The sequence below is a fragment of the Drosophila subobscura genome, chromosome E (genome assembly GCF_008121235.1).
Source record: "Drosophila subobscura isolate 14011-0131.10 chromosome E, UCBerk_Dsub_1.0, whole genome shotgun sequence".
In the NCBI taxonomy this organism is placed as follows: domain Eukaryota; kingdom Metazoa; phylum Arthropoda; class Insecta; order Diptera; family Drosophilidae; genus Drosophila; species Drosophila subobscura.
In genome coordinates, this window is record NC_048531.1 from 13,534,198 (window position 1) to 13,551,311 (window position 17,114).

The window sequence follows — 17,114 nt, forward strand, 5'->3', positions numbered from 1 at the left end:
CAAAACACATTTCAGTTCAGTGTTGTGGTTCTGTAGTGTGTGTCGGAGCAGCTGGAACCAAAATCCGGAACCGGAACTGGAACTGGTCATTGATCTCTCACAAAGCCTTATGCGAGCAAGAGATTCGTACTAGTGTTACCTTATTGTTTTCTATTTTATGATGCTTTGAAAAATAGTTGATAATGCTGATACATAATCGATTTCTTAGTTTAAACGTATTTATTTTACTACTCTTAGTTTATAAGACTAATTCTAAGCTGAACCTAAAGTATGGAATTTTGAGACGAGCTCCAAATCTTGCTGCTAGAAATGAAAGCATCTGTGGGTAGCATAATCTGCATTCAAAGAAAATTATTGTCTCCAACTCAGAGTATTTTCTCTTCAAGCTTTCCGTCCACGAACCAAATATGATGTACAGAAAACAATGCAACTTATGTTTTATAAGTAAGTGATTAAACCAGCAGAAGTACAACAAACAATTATACATATTTTTGTATTAAAGAAACAACACAAAAACCTTAGAAGCATCCGCTTTTGACGAAGACTATTTGCAAAGAGGTTCTGGCTGCTCCCCCTCGGATAAATTTGCTATTGTGCTGCATGGCTGGATCCAAAGTTGTGCTGACGAGTGGTCGCTGGCGCTCATCGATCGTAAGCAGATAGTAATTAATACCTAACTTTGCTGTATCACATATCAATTTCAGGGTTGAGCTATTATCGTGGAGGCTGCGTGATATGTATTGATTACAGCGTAATTGCAAGTACATCGTACATGCGGTAGGTGTAAAATCTTTGGTAGAATCCTATGCTAAATCTACACCCTTTCGCCTCACAGATTGTACACAAATTTCGAAAACATTACTGGTGCCATTGTCACCATTATTCTGACTCTCATTAAAAATGGATTCGATGTTAAACGTGGCTACATGTTTGGATTTAGCTTTGGCGGACAACTTGCTTCGGCCGTGGGCCGCTCACTAGCACCACAACATATGATGCAAAGCATAGACAGTAATTATATTGTGATGCACTTCCTTTCACAACACGGACTCATAAATTGTTCTTTCATTGGTTAGCGTGCGACATGGCAGGGCCCGGATTTGATCCGATTGCAGTGGATCACTCGAAAGCTGGCAAACATGTGCAATGTTTCCATTCGAGCCGTGATAAAGGAACCTTTGTGTACTCTTGCCACAGAAATATAATGCTGGGCAGCTGTGGCCTGGCACAACCATCAGTAGCCAGTCAACTGCATCTTGGCAGCCATGGACTGTGCGTTGACATCTACATTAATGCTTTTGATTATCCATTTTACGCGCTCAACACGACGCCATCCGAGTGCATAGCCTTCCAAAAGGTAGCCAAAATACCAGCAGACTATACGGTCGGCTATGAAGAGAACTTTGACAAGTAAGTTTGAGTGAATTCTTCTTGCAAATTTACTCACATGTCTCGTTTCTATTTCCAGTCGAGTTACTGGGCAAATCTTTGTACCCACTAGTCTACACTATCCCTACAACCTATCAAAAAAGGAGCTAAAGCTGTTGGCTGGAAAAAGGTAGTTCTGCTCGTTTAGTAGTTCACTTTCGTTTAGTTTAATTCACCAAAAATATATTTCAAATTAAATTTGAATTATGTATTTACATAATATCGGTAAACACTATTCCTGTTGATGAAACACCGCCATGTTTGTTGTGGATGTAACTACAACTACTGGTTGGGGCAGTCATTGGGGGACTGTTTCTTGTTACCAGCGTGCTTGTTGTGCCCCTTGGCTGGGGGAGCGGCATCATCGTCATCCTCCTCTTCTTCGTTCTCATCAAACTCCTCCTCGTCTTCATCGTCCTCATCATCGACAATGTCACCAGTAAAGTAAAGCACCGCCTTTGGAATAATTCTGGCACGCAAAAAGTGACCAATTTCAAAATCGGTTGCCAGGATCTGCAAAAGAATCACAAACAAATAATTAATTTCAGTTTAGAGCTGAACATGAGATGCTCTTACCTGCTGAGATTCATCATCAATTTCCTCCTTATCGGATGGAACCTCTGGTGGGTTGAAGAAATTGAAGAAGGAATCGGTTGGAACCTGCTTGACAATGGTGCGCACTGCGCCACGCTCCTTGTGCTTCTGCTTCTTCCTGATTGTCTTAACCGTTAGGTTCATTTTTTTCTCCCAGGTGATGTTGCATCCCTTTAAATTAAATCTTTAAATTAATTATGCTGTCAGATAATGCCAAGATAAGCTCCACATACCGAGCACTTGTAAATTTCTGGTCCTTCGAAGGCGAACGGATCATCTGGGTCGACAGTGGACTTCAGAACATACTGCTTTGTAAGGACTGTGTTCGAAAAGTACTCATTCTTGTCGAAATGGAACTCCAATGTGTACGAGTGCTGCAGAAAAAAAGAGTTCAAAAATTAGCCAAGCCCAAAAAGGGAAGGGAAGCGTAGATCTCTACATACCCCGTCATCGTATTTGATGGATATATCAGTAAGTTTGCGCATAGCTGGCTCATCGTGGGGCTGGACCATTTCCGAGAGAATAGCAGTATTACGGAAAACAGTAAGCCAGAATCCGGGGATGCCCTTTGCATCTTGAGGAATACTTTTGATGGCCTTCAGTGATTCGCTGAAGTGTTCTTCGGTCTCAGACTCTGTTTCTGGGTTCTCGGGCTCCGTCCAATTGGGCTTCTCCACAGCGGGCTCCACTGCCCCGATGACAATATCCTTGCGCTTGTCAAACATCGGCTGGTACTTGAGCTGGTATTTCTGCTCTAGCTTGTATACCTCCTCAAAGAATTCGGCCTCGATCTTCAGATGCTCCAACTGCAGATTCTTCAGCACTACAATTCTGTTTTGAATTGCCACTGGCATGGCTTTAACCATTTCTTGCAAATACTGGCGCCGCAATACCGAATTCATGTAAGCCGGCCTGCAATTTCAAAACTTCAGACATTTGCCTGCAGGCCTCAAGTGCGCATTACTTACATGGACTGGCAGTCGGAATTGACAGACTTCTCGTCATCGACCTCGTTACAGGACTCTGCCTCTACGTGTCCCTCTGGTGGAGCGTCCATTTTTGATAAATGCGGAATTCTTTAACAAACCAAATAGTATATTTAATAACTTTTCACCATTTGTGTTTTCTAATTTAGCACTTATTTAAGATGCCCAAGCATACACGCCCTACCACACACACACACATGTGCATCAACATGAGCATTGATGAAATTCGCTGCGAGTAAAGGAATCTAAAGATGAGTGCACATGTCAAAAGACACATGTGTACACAGCTTGTTACATGCATATATATGCATAAGAACATACACACACAATACCTAAACATATAATACACATTTTTTCAGATAGATTTGATTAAAAGTAATACGCCATACCGATCGCCCTTACACAAATATGTGTGTGTCGGTATGTACATGCATACATATTCAATCACCTCGCGTTATTAGAAAACACGTGTTAGCGCAAATTCGCGACCAGGCGTCCATCATAGAATTCGTTCATGTTTCTTAGACAATCTAAAATCTAATCTAATTGTGCGAGTCAAGCTAACCACGGGCATAATTTCTCAATTCAATACACTTTAAAAAAACATTAATAACATAAAAAGTCGACCTTACCTTCAATTAGAACAAAATTCGCACAAAAAAATTCGACAGGCCCCGCAAACGACGCCGATGGAAAGAAATAGGGGTGGGGAAATATCGATATAATATACCGTCAGACCGTCAAAACTATACCAAAATATACTATCTCATTTTAAAAATATACCGTAATCTACAATAATATTACTCGATGTTGATGTTCTATTTGAAATTACCAGCTTGCAAAGACTTTCAATACTGAAACAAAAATTTAATCCAATTAAAAAATCAATTTGGCTTATTATAAATCTCCTTTTTGTTGGATTGAATACCTTAGGACCATGTATTTTACAAATTTGTATTTGAATTTTTCATTTGATGGTAAGGGAAATTCTCTGCTGTGCCTAAATAGGGATGGGGGTACATGTCGATAGATCAATGGATACAATCAGGGGTTTCCACTATCGGTGTTTGGCCAGCTCTAGAAAGTGTGACCGAACAAATATGCCGGCGGACCATCAAAAATATACCGGGGTTAAATACGTGTAAATACATTGGCGAAGGGAATATTTTTGTGGGAAAAGCATCACATAATATTAATATGTTGCTACTTTATGCTGTATCACGTTGTTAAATAAAGAAAAGCAGCGACTTTTGACTCTCATCGATAATAGGGGCTCGGTTCGAAAAACGCGCGAAATCCAAAGCAAACCCAATAAACAACTTTTGTAGGCAGAAGCTCTATATCGAAACGATATGTATCGGGACCCCTCCCGATATCAATATACATAGATATATCTATTCTGCAAATATATATTTGCATGTTTGTTTCATAATATAAGTATAAGTAAATTTAATGTAATATTTGGAACAAAAAAATCTCTTCATCATCACTCGCAGATGACTAAGGCTAGCCAACTTATTTTCCTAACAACCTAATCGACTAATATTATAAACTAGAGCATATATATCTATTGCTCACACTGCATTCGTATTAAATTTTTGGTTTACAACTGCTATCCCGCCTTAAGCTTGAAGTGTAGTGGATACGGTCAAAAATAAATTTTAAAATACTGGAATACCTAGCATGATGGTATTTTTTCCAACAGCTGATGTGTCTAATAGTGATTAATATTCATCCAAATTTCTGCCAAAATGCTCGTCTTCAACCCCTACATCATAAACAAATGTAAAATGTATGTAGACATACATGTATACATGTACCTAAATATGAATGTAAAAATTCTCAAAACGCCGCAAACACGCACATACATACATACATGTGTACAAACAGCTGTATTTAAGTTGGCTCTTTTAATCATAAAATTAAGCTCTAGATCTAATGTACTAGCATATTTTGGCAACTACGTTTAAATATGAATGCCCATATTTATATACGTATGCATGTACATATGCTGTGTGTGTACATATGTAAGTATGTTAGCCACTTTTAACTGCTTTATAAATTTGGACAAGAAACCGTACATTTGTGCGTTCACAAAAGCTGAATAAAAATTATCAAAAAATGGTATCATTGGAATTAGGGTGCTAATTTCCAAAATACAATCGGTACCATGCGTTCCTATGCGTTACATTTGATGTCAATTAAACTTTTCATTAATACAACAGCATTTCCCCCAACTCGCGATTCCAAATTATATACAGTAGAAAATCATTTTGTATTACTCATGCGCCTTTAATATGATAGTTTTATTTTATTCGTACAATTGAAAAGTTCACTAAACAATAAGGAGGAAAGGAGGAGAGGAGTAACAATAATTAATAAATAACAAGAAAGGAAGCTAAAAGCCAAAGCAGAGTGCCGTTGATCCCCGATTACCAGGCGCCTTTTCAAGTAAATGGAAATAAGAATTTTGCTACGCGTAAACATTACATTTTTCCCGTATCATAATCGCATGAAATGTCTGTGCATATGTACATACATACGTTTGTGCATACAATTGTTTGTTTTGGCCATTGTGAGATTTGTTTTAATTGTGCGACTGTTCCAATAAGTACTGTATCTGTTCCCCTACGATTTGATTGTTGTTAGATAATATGTACGTACGTACATGCAGACCCGTATGTACATATGTATGTATGTATGTACATATTATCCGAGGCATATTTTTACGTGCGGATACACATGTTCCTGCTCAAATGCACTCTTGCATGTACATACATATGTATGTACATATGTATGTGTATGAAGATTCTTTTGAACGATAATCTATTTAATGGTTTTGTATGTAAAGATACAAAGTGTCCATACATGAATTCTTACGTGTACACATACAAATCTACTTTTATGAATTGAAAGCCGATGCGCACACATTTCCACACGCATTCACCGCAGCTATCCGAAATCACGGAGGAGAAATGATCATGATAAGCTTGGATGCAGATTTTGTGTGCACGCATGTCCATACATCTGTATGCATGAATGTACATAAGCGTGTGTAGGAATGCCAATATGTAGATACATTTTTGTAGATATGCAAACATTCGATTTGTGTATCTGCATTACAGATAAATCAAATGCATTTTAATGACAGCAAAAAATGAATTTTGGAATTTCTTTCTGCCCATGTTTCCGAATGTCACTGACTTGCGCCATGAAATATGAAAACTCTTCTTGTAGTCGAACAAAGAAATGTGTTTAAAATTGCAGAACCAATTTATGTTTATTCTTTTGCATGAAATTGGGTCCGTGGGGATATTAACCAAAGCAGTTATTATGCAAACGATTATGTAAGAGCTATTACCCCAAAAACTTATCTACTAATGAGATTCCAGATGATTCCAAAATGAATAAAATCCCTCCCACTCGCACTATCATGTGACATCAGTAAGTTATAAAATATGTGAAGTGATATAACAAAAACATGACTTAGGCGTGGCGTGACCCACTTTGGTTTCTAATGATAAGTCGATCCTAGTGACTCGGAAAGTGCAGACCTGCATAGAGGTAGAAAGTTAGATATTGATATTATTTTATTAACATTTTGTTCTTCTTTTTCAGAGTGCCTTTGATTAACAAATATGCCAGATAGATTTCAAGTCACAAAAGCAGATGAAGACACGGTATTGGATTATCATCAAGATGAATCAGCAAGTGGAAAGCTTTTGGGAGACATCCACGATGAAACACTAGGTGAGAATTAACGTTACGTAAGTAATGGCGATATCAATTCAAATTTTGATGATCATTTTTATGTTAATGATGAAACTGTTCATACTCATGTTAGGGATGCTCCAGTAATTTGTGGATGTACTTATCTGTTCAGGACATGCGCATCTTCTGACTAAAGTTAAGAGGACCATCAAATATTTTTATTGAAAGCAGTTGTTAATTTCACTGCTCTAGTGGTGACTACTGTACTGTCGTATAGAGCTTATGGGCTTGCATTTCAATCTCATTGTGTGCCCCAATTGTAAAAATCCAGAGTGCCCTGCTGACACATTTTCTCTCAGCTGTAAAGCAAGCTCCCGAGCACAGCCGAGGCAGCCCAGACAGCGCAGCTTTTGCCCTGGCATTTCTAGCGGATGCTGTGCCGCCCCGTGCGAGAGTGCTGGATTGTCCTGGTAAATGTGTGTGTGTGTGGGTTTGTGTGTCGTAGGCCGAGAAATGTTCACCTGCAACGACGGCTCTCTCACGCTCTCTTTTCGCATCGCTCTCTCTCTCTTTTGGCAGACCAGGAGTGAGTGTGTATAGAAATTGTGTGTAGACAAAAGCTTTCGATTTCATCTCAATTGAATGCTCAGGGTCCTGGGCAACATAATTTTTATTCGGCCGAATACACAGTTTTCTTAGTTTTTCTATTAATCTGAACGAGGAGTAGCATACATTTGAGCGTTTTCGCTCGTCTAAAATAATTTTAGAAAGAATATTCTTTCAAATAAATCTAAAAAAACATGAAAAACCAGTTCTTTTTGAGCGCTTATAATATGTAACATACTTTTAACAATCGACGAAAATCCAACAATAATCAAATACACACACACACACACACACACACACACACACGAATAAGAGTGCGTTCAATTATTAAGTGTTTTTGCAAAGCGAAAAGACATAATCCAAAGGCCTGGCTGCGTTTTTCCACCCATTCGTATTCGTATTCGTATTCGAATGTTTCAAGTGCTGTCTGTGTGTTCGTTTCGTAACAGTTTGAAGAAATATTAACGGCGATTGGGGTGCTCCGCCAGGACAGTGGCCACATTCCACAATAACGCCAATTCACTTGCGCTCAGCTACCTACGCACGAGGAGGGGCTGAAAAATCCTTGACCTAAATTAATCGGTTACATATTTTCCATCCGCGCGATGGCACTGTGTGAGCATCGAGCATCCTGCCCTCTATTCGCATAATGTCCGCACTTCACTTTGGAGCACCCGTGCTGTGGCCCTTTCCTTGTTTTGATCTCCGGCCTTTAATACTCTTATGAGTAGCTCTTCACATACTACGAGTACATACATATTTCCATGTATGCATGTGTGAGTGAGGGCTCGCACAATCCCAAGTGATTGCAAATCAACCTATTTGAAAGGAGGAGAAAAAACCTACCTCTGGCCCGTACCCGCACCAGCACCAGCACTGAATGGACCACGCCTTTTGATTATATAATACATATATGTATACATATGTATATATATGTACAATATATGTACAGATTTTGCAATGCTATGGCTACTAAATTCTCGCTCGATTCGAACTACTTTCTAGTGTTACCTAATTTTAAGTGAAAAAGTGCAATCTAGAAGAAAACTTTAAACCCGAACATAACGTTAACATGCAAAATAACAGTGCAAAAGATGATTCGGATGAAATGGAAATAATATCATCCGAACACAATGGCACAGTACACGACACAAAAAATGAAGGTATGCTGAGAATTAGTGACCAAACAAGTAGCTAACTTTAGAGTCTAAGAAGTGGGACAATCCCGCACTACATGAAGTTTTGATCTATCGTTGAATGAACTTTGACGGGAGGTTTAACCCCTGTATTAATCCTTCTCTAATGATTATATTTGCAGACTCAGGTGATATCCACAGGGCTGAAGAAAACCAGAAGTCTAATATCGACCCAAATCTCTATCTATACGATGATGATTTGGCGACCAGGCCCCATATATCAACATTCATTTCATCAATTGCCAATTATGAAAACACGATACCAGCGGCCACTGATCCCGATGCAAAGCCACCACAACCATCGGCTCGAATGGGTATGTGGTACACAAATTAATTAACTTGCAAGTGCTCGTAAATGCTCGAATGGGAACCAAAGGGTTCCGCCAGTGCCACAAAATAATCGAAAATAAATTGTTAACTGAATCGTGGGAGATTCTCAACGAGTGTGCCTCGCTTCTGCAAGATCTACTCGATGGATAAGCGACTTACAAATTGACTTGAATGCCTTTGTTCTTGTAGGTACCCTAATTGGAGTGTTCTTGCCATGCATTCAAAATATCTTTGGAGTAATATTGTTCATTCGGTTAACATGGGTTGTCGGTACGGCTGGCGCAGTATGTGGATTTCTGATTGTTTTGACCTGCTGCTGTGTGGTAAGCGACATCGTCAGCATTCCAATGTGCAGCTGCCATTAACACATTTATATTTAGACAATGCTAACTGCGATCTCAATGTCAGCCATTGCAACAAATGGAGTAGTTCCGGCGGGAGGGAGTTACTTTATGATATCACGGTAAATGTGTCCTAAAGGACTCCCAACTTAAAAGTCTAATCATATTTGTGTGCAGATCCCTTGGACCTGAATTCGGTGGTGCGGTGGGGATGCTGTTTTATACGGGCACCACACTGGCAGCGGCGATGTACATTGTTGGTGCTGTTGAGATTGTATTGGTAAGTTATGCAACAACATATTAAATATTAAAATATGTTAATCCACAACACCCACACCACACCACACCACACCCCTTCTATGATGCACAGACGTATATGGCACCTTGGGCATCGATCTTTGGGGACTTCACAAAGGATGCCGATGCCATGTACAACAACTTTCGAGTCTACGGCACAGTATTGCTCATATTCATGGGTAAGCTCACATCTAATCGAGTGTGAATGGGCATAAATTAATTGTTGTCTCTCACTTCCCAAGGCTTAATTGTGTTCGTGGGCGTCAAGTTTGTCAATAAGTTCGCGACGGTGGCACTGGCCTGTGTAATACTTTCAATCATAGCAGTGTATGTCGGCATTTTTGACAATATTCATGGCAACGAAAAGCTATAGTAAGTGCACATAAATTATGTCTGGTGGCATAAAATAATCTTGTACTCGTTTGCAGCATGTGTGTCCTTGGAAAGCGACTTCTCAAGGACATTCCCATTGACAATTGTACAAAGGATGACTCATTCATGCGCGATATCTATTGCCCGAACAACAAGTGCGATGATTACTACCTAAGTAATGAAGATGCAATTCTCTTGAATCAGCAACCTTTTAAAATCTCTCCATCTAATTTCTTCATAGATAACAATGTGTCCAAAGTGAAGGGCATCAAGGGTCTTGCCAGCGGCGTCTTCTACGATAATGTCTGGCCCTCGTTTTTGGAGAAAGGACAGTTTATATCGTATGGCCACGATTCGATTGACATTGAGAACATTGACAACGAGTCATACAATCAAATTATGGCCGATATAACCACCACTTTCACGCTGCTGATCGGCATCTTCTTCCCATCGGTCACAGGTAAGTTTTGGCCTAAAATTTAATGTGAAACTTATCCAAATCTAATTGCCAGGCATCATGGCTGGCTCCAATCGATCGGGCGATCTGGCTGATGCCCAGAAAAGTATACCAATTGGAACGATATGTGCCATCCTGACAACCAGCACTGTCTACCTGTCCAGCGTCTTGTTCTTCGCCGGCACAGTGGACAATCTTTTGCTGCGAGACAAGTAAGCTGTCAATGGAACAGATTTTGAATAAATTTGATTGGTTTCTTTGCTCGTTTCTCAGATTTGGACAATCGATCGGTGGCAAACTGGTCGTTGCAAACATCGCCTGGCCAAACCAATGGGTTATTTTGATTGGCTCGTTCCTGTCGACCCTCGGAGCTGGACTACAAAGTTTGACTGGCGCCCCACGGCTGCTGCAAGCCATCGCCAGAGATGAAATTATACCATTTTTGGCTCCGTTTGCCAAGTCCTCCAAGCGCGGAGAGCCCACGCGGGCCCTGCTGCTGACTATTGTCATTTGCCAGTGCGGCATACTCCTAGGTGAGCTTCGAAGAGTCATCTTGTATTTATTTATGGCTAATATTCTTTTGCATCGAAAGGTAATGTGGATCTGCTGGCGCCGTTGCTATCCATGTTCTTCCTCATGTGCTACGGATTCGTAAATTTGGCTTGCGCCGTACAAACCTTACTGAGGACACCGAATTGGAGGCCACGCTTCAAGTTCTATCACTGGAGCTTGTCCCTGATCGGCCTGACGCTCTGCATATCAGTCATGATCATGACTTCCTGGTATTTTGCACTGATTGCAATGGGCATGGCCATCGTCATTTATAAATATATTGAGTACCGAGGGTAGGATAAATCGTACATTTCGCATGTTGCTGCATGTCTGGAACTTGTTTCGTTTTTTTCTTTGCAGAGCTGAGAAGGAGTGGGGTGATGGCATTCGTGGAATGGCTCTCACTGCCGCAAGATTCTCGCTGCTTCGTCTGGAGGAAGGCCCACCGCATACGAAAAATTGGCGTCCGCAAATTTTGGTGTTGTCGAAGCTGAACGACAACCTCTTGCCAAAGTATAGAAAGATATTCTCCTTTGCCACTCAGCTGAAAGCTGGCAAAGGACTGACAATTTGTGTGTCCGTGCTAAAAGGCGATCACACAAAGATTGCTAACAAAGCCGTCGACGCAAAATCCACATTGCGCAAGTACATGACCGACGAGAAGGTAAAGGGATTCTGTGATATTCTGGTAGCCCAACAGATCGGAGAAGGTCTAAGTTCAGTGTAAGTTCAACTGTGGAGTTCCGATTGCTAGCGCCCACCTTGAGCTTGTCAACTTTCTTGTAGCATCCAAACAATTGGCCTGGGGGGAATGAAGCCAAACACAGTCATCATTGGCTGGCCCTACAGCTGGAGGCAGGAGGGTCGCAACAGCTGGAGGACATTTATCCAAACGGTGCGAACAGTGGCCGCCTGCCACATGGCTCTGATGGTGCCAAAGGGAATCAATTTCTATCCAGAATCGAACCACAAAGTAGTAAAGAGAAATCCCTTCCCCTTGGCTTGCCGATTAATTGTATCCGCTTTTCAGATTGGTGGCAACATTGACATTTGGTGGATAGTCCACGACGGAGGGTTGCTCATGCTGCTGCCATTCTTGCTAAAACAACATCGCACATGGCGTAACTGCAAGCTACGCATCTTCACAGTTGCTCAAATCGAGGATAACTCGATTCAAATGAAGAAAGATCTAAAGACATTCCTGTACCACCTTCGAATTGAAGCCGATGTTGAAGTGGTTGAAATGGTAAAGCAAACAGATACATAGCTAGTGCTCAATAAATACTAAATTATTTGTATTTTATATTCTTTCAGAATAACAGCGACATTTCTGCGTACACCTATGAGAGAACACTCATGATGGAACAGCGCAATCAGATGCTGAGAGCCTTAGGTTTAAATAAGAAAGAAAACTCCAAAGTGGTGAGTATTTGGTTTTGTTGTGTTGTCAATAAAAACAACAATCAACTGTCATTATGCTCATGTTATCTGCACTGCAGATTATTTCAAGTAAAAGGTCTTCATACTAACATGATCTATTTTTAGTTCAAATGATTCAAACTCATACTGCACATTAAGGTTTTGATTTATTTCAATCTTTATTAGCATAATTTCTATACGAAAAATAAGTTATTTATTTACTTCAACTGTAGAGAAAACAAAAAAAACAACCAACCGTAGTAACCGTTTCGGCTTTTGTTTCCCATCAATATATCGACTTGACTTCTCTTACCCCATATGAATATTGAGATCGAAATTAAAACTTTACACTTTGTATATTTGAAAATCAAAAGGTTCAGACTATAATGGATTTTAAGGAAACACCCAGTGATAATAAATTGTCTTTGGTAAAGAATATATACAGAATCACTATACATAAAGATACAAAAAACTCTTCATTAGCCCACAAAAAATCAAAGAAAAATCATTCTGTATGTTTATCTATGTACATAAAAGCATACATCCTATTTGTGTCTCATCAGATCATTACATTAAAGGAGCATGTGTGATTCCCATTGACAAATCATCCTTTCACCTCATACATTTCTGTGTTGTACCAATAATTGTACATTATATTGTATCTACTATGTGGCTAAAGCAAATACCCATGGAAACCCGTAAATCCCTCTCGAATTTCGACTGCTCATCCTGGGATATTGCATAATGAGTGTATCCATCTACCCATGAGAAGGGATTTTCTAGAATTATGATTCATTAGCAAGTAATCAACATCAACAGAACATCGGCAACTGCCGGGCTGGGCATACCCTTTATATACTACATAAATACATACGAATATATGATATCTATTATTGAATGCTTTATGCTGCATAGCTCTAAGTTCCATTGTGCTCCGCATATGAGTTTCATTTTAATGTTCCTTTACATAAACAAGTTTGGTTGGCTGCTCCAAAGTTTGAACATTACCCCATTATACATATTATTGTACTCAAGTGTGCTGCGGTTTGCGTCAGTCATGTGTAATCATTTGGATAGCTTTATTTTTATACCTATGGCACTTACTTGAGTGGTTTATCCAGCTTGGTATCCTCAAGCTTATACAATCTTGATATTTGTTGCACTTTAATCAATTATTTCGGCATGCGGATCCAAATGTAATACTCAAATGATCAGACTAGCTGAAAGTTTGCCATTGGGAATACCCAGATTGTATAACAGATAGTTCCTCCTTTGTTGTGTGAAACCCAAGAATACTCGTACTTTATTCCCCATCCCCCCCGAAAAGTATTGGCCTCTCTTCCACTTGATCAACCGTTTTTTCATATGCATCATGGTAACATTTCCAGGTTCAAACAATTGTAGACCACCATTATGACGCCACCAGAACGGCGTCGAAAGTTCGGTTTGCCGATCCAACTATAGAAGAAACACAGAATCACGTATGTACTCTATTTAAATTATTATTTTAGCATTACTTCCAGTCCTCCAGTCCCACAGTCCTGCAAAACATACAAGTTGAATGGGATCAACGAACTCGTAAAGCGTAAACCTCTAAAGACGTTTGTTTTTGAATCCAATCCATCTATTCCTACATCAATTTAGTTTGGATTTTGGTTTTATAAATATTTTTTGGCTTTTTGACAATGATTTTACATAAACTTTTCTGTTTTTTGAAATCAACTGCACTTGTCATTCGTAGTTAGGTTTCTTCATTTGTGTTATATTTGTTTTGATAACATTTTTGGTTGTGTTCCTTCACTCTGCAGGAGTCTCATAACGATGAGAAACGTAACTCAATTGATTCGGATGCTCCAGAGGAGACGGACGCACCCGAAACTACTTCTAGCAAGGATGAATCGACAGAGAAAGCCGACAGCAAATTCAAGTCCAATGTGAAACCGTAAGACACAACCTTACAACAGTTCGAGTCAGCAGATGTTCTAATCAAAATCCACTTTCAGGGACGAGTTTAATGTTCGTCGCATGCACACAGCAATAAAACTGAACGAGGTTATTGTGGAAAAGTCGCAGGATGCCCAGTTGGTCATAATGAATTTACCAGGACCACCTAGGGAAGTGCGAGCGGAGCGTGAAAGCAATTGTAAGTAGATCGATCTACCTGGAAAACAGAGCACTTGGATACTTACTTTTCTTGTCTCTATCTTTTAGATATGGAATTTCTGGAAGTATTAACAGAGGGCCTTGAGAAGGTGTTAATGGTTCGTGGAGGAGGCCGTGAGGTTATAACAATTTACTCTTAAGAGCATTAATCGCTCAGTTTTATAAGAGTTCGCAACACTAGACAAGTTTAAGAATCAATCAAATTTTTAAAAGAAGGTTATTAATTTGTTATATTCAATCATATGTCCAAATATTTTATTTTTACGTAAATAAAATATCAGAAAATTGTAACAATAACTCAACTGTGTTACGTTTTGTGTCAATTTGTGTATTTGCTTGGAATGATGTTTTAACAGTTAAAGGAAACATTCCACCCAGTCTGGCAAGGTGTGTTCAGGTGCATTCCGATGAATTCCATATTGATGGCGCCTTTGTGCCAAAAGTCAGCGAATGCACTCTAAATAAAATACATAGGCGTGCGTGGGAGATGTACATATCAAAAAGTCTCGTTGCGTTGGTTACATCGCCAAGGAGTAGAGACATGTTTAAACAATTTTGTTTAAATTCTACCAACATTCACAAATGTATGTACATACATACCTACACATGTCTGTATGTACGCACGAAGTCATCGTTCCGGCTTGAAAGATCTATAAAAACGTTACCCAACACTGATTTTGATGTCTCGCCGTCTCTCTCAAATATAATTAATTGAACCGTAGAGAGTTGTACGACCCATTACCATCGATGGCTGAAGGGGCTTGAACAACATAGATTGGTTTGAAATACCTGAAAATACTCTATTTACAATTAGAAACAGTCTGAAAGGAAACGACAGACACATCATTCATGAATTCTGAAGCCAAGGACTTGGATTTGCGAAAGGTAAGCGCTGCTTAGGGCCATTTGTTTATTTTGAACACGCAGGCAGTTTGCCTGGTGGCAACAAAAGAATTAAGACACAAAGCCCATAAACATTTGCATAAACATACTTATGTAGTATGAGTGGTGTGCATTAAATAAAATAACTGTGCAGACAATTAATCAAATTCAATTTCTCTTTGCCAAAAGGGCGATGCAGAACAGCGGCCACACTTTGAGGCAGTGACCACTTTGGCAGACTCGCAGGCGATTCGGAGTGTCGATTTTCATCCAAATGGAAAGTTGTACGCGGTGGGTTCCAACTCCAAGACGTTTCGCATCTGCCAGTATCCACAACTTTCCAAGCTAAGGTAGTATTTGATAGACATTTTACCGTACCGGAATGTGATTAACGAAGAGTAAATATTTATTTTGTTGCTAGAAATGGCCAGCAGGCGGCAGTGTATCCCCCCTCCGTTCTGTGCAAGCGAACGAAACACCATCGAGGATCAATCTACTGCACTTGCTGGTCCAGGGACGGCGAGATAATTGCCACAGGATCAAATGATAAAACCATCAAGTATATGAGATTTAACAACGACACAAACCAGCTGGTGGGTCACGAGATGGAGCTGAATATGCACGATGGAACTGTACGCGACATGTGCTTCCTGGACGACTCCTCCACAAAGTCCCGCCTCCTAGTGAGCGGTGGTGCTGGTGACTGCAAGATCTACATAACGGACTGTGTTTCAGGAACCCCGTTTCAGGCGTTCAGTGGCCATTCCGGTCATATATTGTCACTGTTCAGCTGGAACAATGCAATGTTCGTGTCTGGATCACAGGTAATCGTCAACAATATTCCCATTTATATACACATCTTCTTATCAGCTGATTTTCTACTCAGGATCAAACGATACGCTTTTGGGATCTTCGAGTGAACGTTTCGGTAAACACCTTGGAGCATGAGCGTAAAGATGGCACACTGGAAAACTCTGCTGTGACAGCCGTTTGCGTGGATCCCACAGGCAGGCTTCTCGTATCGGGACACGCGGATAGCTCGTGCGTACTGTATGACATTCGTGGAAATCGGCCAATACAGCGGTTTTATCCACACAGCGCTGAAATAAGGTAATGATTCCGAACCTCACGTGACCAGAATTGGACCACTAATTTGTAATTTCACCATTTCTGTATTCGTGTGCATAAAAGGTGCGTTCGGTTTTCTCCCTCCGCCTATTACATGCTGACTTGCAGCTACGACAATTCCATTAAGCTCACAGATCTGCAAGGTGATCTGGCACATGAGCTGTCCTCCGTGGTGGTGGCGGAGCATAAGGACAAAGCAATAACCATTCGATGGCATCCAACAGAATTTTCCTTCATCTCAACATCAGCGGACAAAACAGCTACATTATGGGCCTTGCCGCCCTCGTAACGGAGATGTTTCTCCAAATTTCACGGACCACTAGCAAATGCCTTCATTTCGTTGTCAATGCTGCATTTTAGCAGAAGGAAGCAATGCATTTGCTGATCAGACTGATCTAATTTATGAAAGACACACAGAGCGTGCTCGCGTAACTAATTTAAAACTAGAACTTTACCGATCATGAAATCCGGCCAAAGGCTTTGCAATATGTTACTGGGCGCAATGCAATCGTTATTTAACCCTTTTGGAAATGATAAATAAACAAAATATTCACTTCGAATTACTATTGAATACCCAAAGTAAAGTTAAATAAAAGGAGCAGGCTTTAAGTTTTATATTTGGTATATATTTATTTAATCCATTCTTACTAAC

General features: G+C 40.1%; 4 protein-coding genes across 9 annotated transcripts; 3 read left to right on the forward strand and 1 right to left on the reverse strand.

Moving 5' to 3' along the window:
- The first annotated feature begins 154 nt into the window (after positions 1-154).
- LOC117892389 lies at positions 155-1,666 on the forward strand. Its single transcript, XM_034798605.1, has 7 exons — positions 155-321; positions 387-444; positions 503-651; positions 705-777; positions 836-1,011; positions 1,077-1,410; positions 1,469-1,666. Exons 1-7 carry the CDS (start codon positions 183-185, stop codon positions 1,560-1,562), a joined length of 1,023 nt encoding a protein of 340 aa, XP_034654496.1. The 5' UTR covers positions 155-182; the 3' UTR covers positions 1,563-1,666.
- LOC117892388 (nucleosome assembly protein 1-like 1) lies at positions 1,622-3,736 on the reverse strand. Its single transcript, XM_034798604.1, has 6 exons — positions 3,641-3,736; positions 2,991-3,098; positions 2,466-2,934; positions 2,256-2,396; positions 2,005-2,193; positions 1,622-1,941 (listed from the first exon to the last, which is right to left on the reverse strand). The coding sequence occupies exons 2-6, from the start codon at positions 3,077-3,079 to the stop codon at positions 1,711-1,713; spliced, it is 1,119 nt and encodes a 372-aa protein (XP_034654495.1). The 5' UTR covers positions 3,080-3,098; positions 3,641-3,736; the 3' UTR covers positions 1,622-1,710.
- A 1,570-nt stretch (positions 3,737-5,306) lies between these two features.
- LOC117892387 (solute carrier family 12 member 6) lies at positions 5,307-14,749 on the forward strand. Of its 6 annotated transcripts, none has more exons than XM_034798597.1 (22): positions 5,307-5,459; positions 6,627-6,758; positions 8,644-8,835; positions 9,041-9,174; positions 9,232-9,314; positions 9,370-9,472; positions 9,563-9,668; positions 9,732-9,861; positions 9,918-10,036; positions 10,103-10,321; positions 10,374-10,530; positions 10,592-10,851; positions 10,911-11,163; positions 11,231-11,593; positions 11,657-11,843; positions 11,901-12,116; positions 12,185-12,292; positions 12,664-12,717; positions 13,678-13,770; positions 14,098-14,231; positions 14,293-14,432; positions 14,501-14,749. In XM_034798597.1, the coding sequence occupies exons 2-22, from the start codon at positions 6,647-6,649 to the stop codon at positions 14,590-14,592; spliced, it is 3,255 nt and encodes a 1,084-aa protein (XP_034654488.1). In that variant the 5' UTR covers positions 5,307-5,459; positions 6,627-6,646; the 3' UTR covers positions 14,593-14,749. The 6 variants fall into 6 exon arrangements, with proteins under 6 accessions (XP_034654488.1, XP_034654490.1, XP_034654493.1 ...); XM_034798598.1 differs by lacking the exons at positions 5,307-5,459; positions 6,627-6,758 and adding exons at positions 7,398-7,639; positions 8,331-8,488; XM_034798599.1 differs by lacking the exon at positions 12,664-12,717 and having other exon boundaries at positions 5,308-5,459.
- A 434-nt stretch (positions 14,750-15,183) lies between these two features.
- Positions 15,184-17,077, forward strand: LOC117892060 (WD repeat-containing protein 47). Its single transcript, XM_034797993.1, has 5 exons — positions 15,184-15,337; positions 15,524-15,684; positions 15,756-16,158; positions 16,221-16,444; positions 16,526-17,077. The coding sequence occupies exons 1-5, from the start codon at positions 15,302-15,304 to the stop codon at positions 16,749-16,751; spliced, it is 1,050 nt and encodes a 349-aa protein (XP_034653884.1). The 5' UTR covers positions 15,184-15,301; the 3' UTR covers positions 16,752-17,077.
- Positions 17,078-17,114: the final 37 nt, after the last annotated feature.

Bases quoted from the DNA above. Each gene is read 5' to 3' on its own strand.
- LOC117892388 (XM_034798604.1), bottom strand. From the start codon at position 3,079: ATGGACGCTCCACCAGAGGGACACGTAGAGGCAGAGTCCTGTAACGAG. The intron at 2,935-2,990 runs GTAAGTAATGCG...TTGAAATTGCAG, and splicing joins AATTCCGACTGCCAGTCCAT to GCCGGCTTACATGAATTCGG. The intron at 2,194-2,255 runs GTATGTGGAGCT...TTTAATTTAAAG, and splicing joins CAGAAATTTACAAGTGCTCG to GGATGCAACATCACCTGGGA.
- LOC117892060 (XM_034797993.1), top strand. From the start codon at position 15,302: ATGAATTCTGAAGCCAAGGACTTGGATTTGCGAAAG. The intron at 15,685-15,755 runs GTAGTATTTGAT...TTTTGTTGCTAG, and splicing joins CCACAACTTTCCAAGCTAAG to AAATGGCCAGCAGGCGGCAG. The intron at 16,159-16,220 runs GTAATCGTCAAC...TTTTCTACTCAG, and splicing joins TGTTCGTGTCTGGATCACAG to GATCAAACGATACGCTTTTG.
- LOC117892389 (XM_034798605.1), top strand. From the start codon at position 183: ATGCTGATACATAATCGATTTCTTAGTTTAAACGTATTTATTTTACTA. The intron at 652-704 runs GTAAGCAGATAG...TATCAATTTCAG, and splicing joins GTCGCTGGCGCTCATCGATC to GGTTGAGCTATTATCGTGGA. The intron at 778-835 runs GTAGGTGTAAAA...TTCGCCTCACAG, and splicing joins GCAAGTACATCGTACATGCG to ATTGTACACAAATTTCGAAA.
- LOC117892387 (XM_034798597.1), top strand. From the start codon at position 6,647: ATGCCAGATAGATTTCAAGTCACAAAAGCAGATGAAGACACGGTATTG. The intron at 9,473-9,562 runs GTAAGTTATGCA...TATGATGCACAG, and splicing joins GTGCTGTTGAGATTGTATTG to ACGTATATGGCACCTTGGGC. The intron at 12,718-13,677 runs GTAAAGAATATA...TAACATTTCCAG, and splicing joins GTGATAATAAATTGTCTTTG to GTTCAAACAATTGTAGACCA.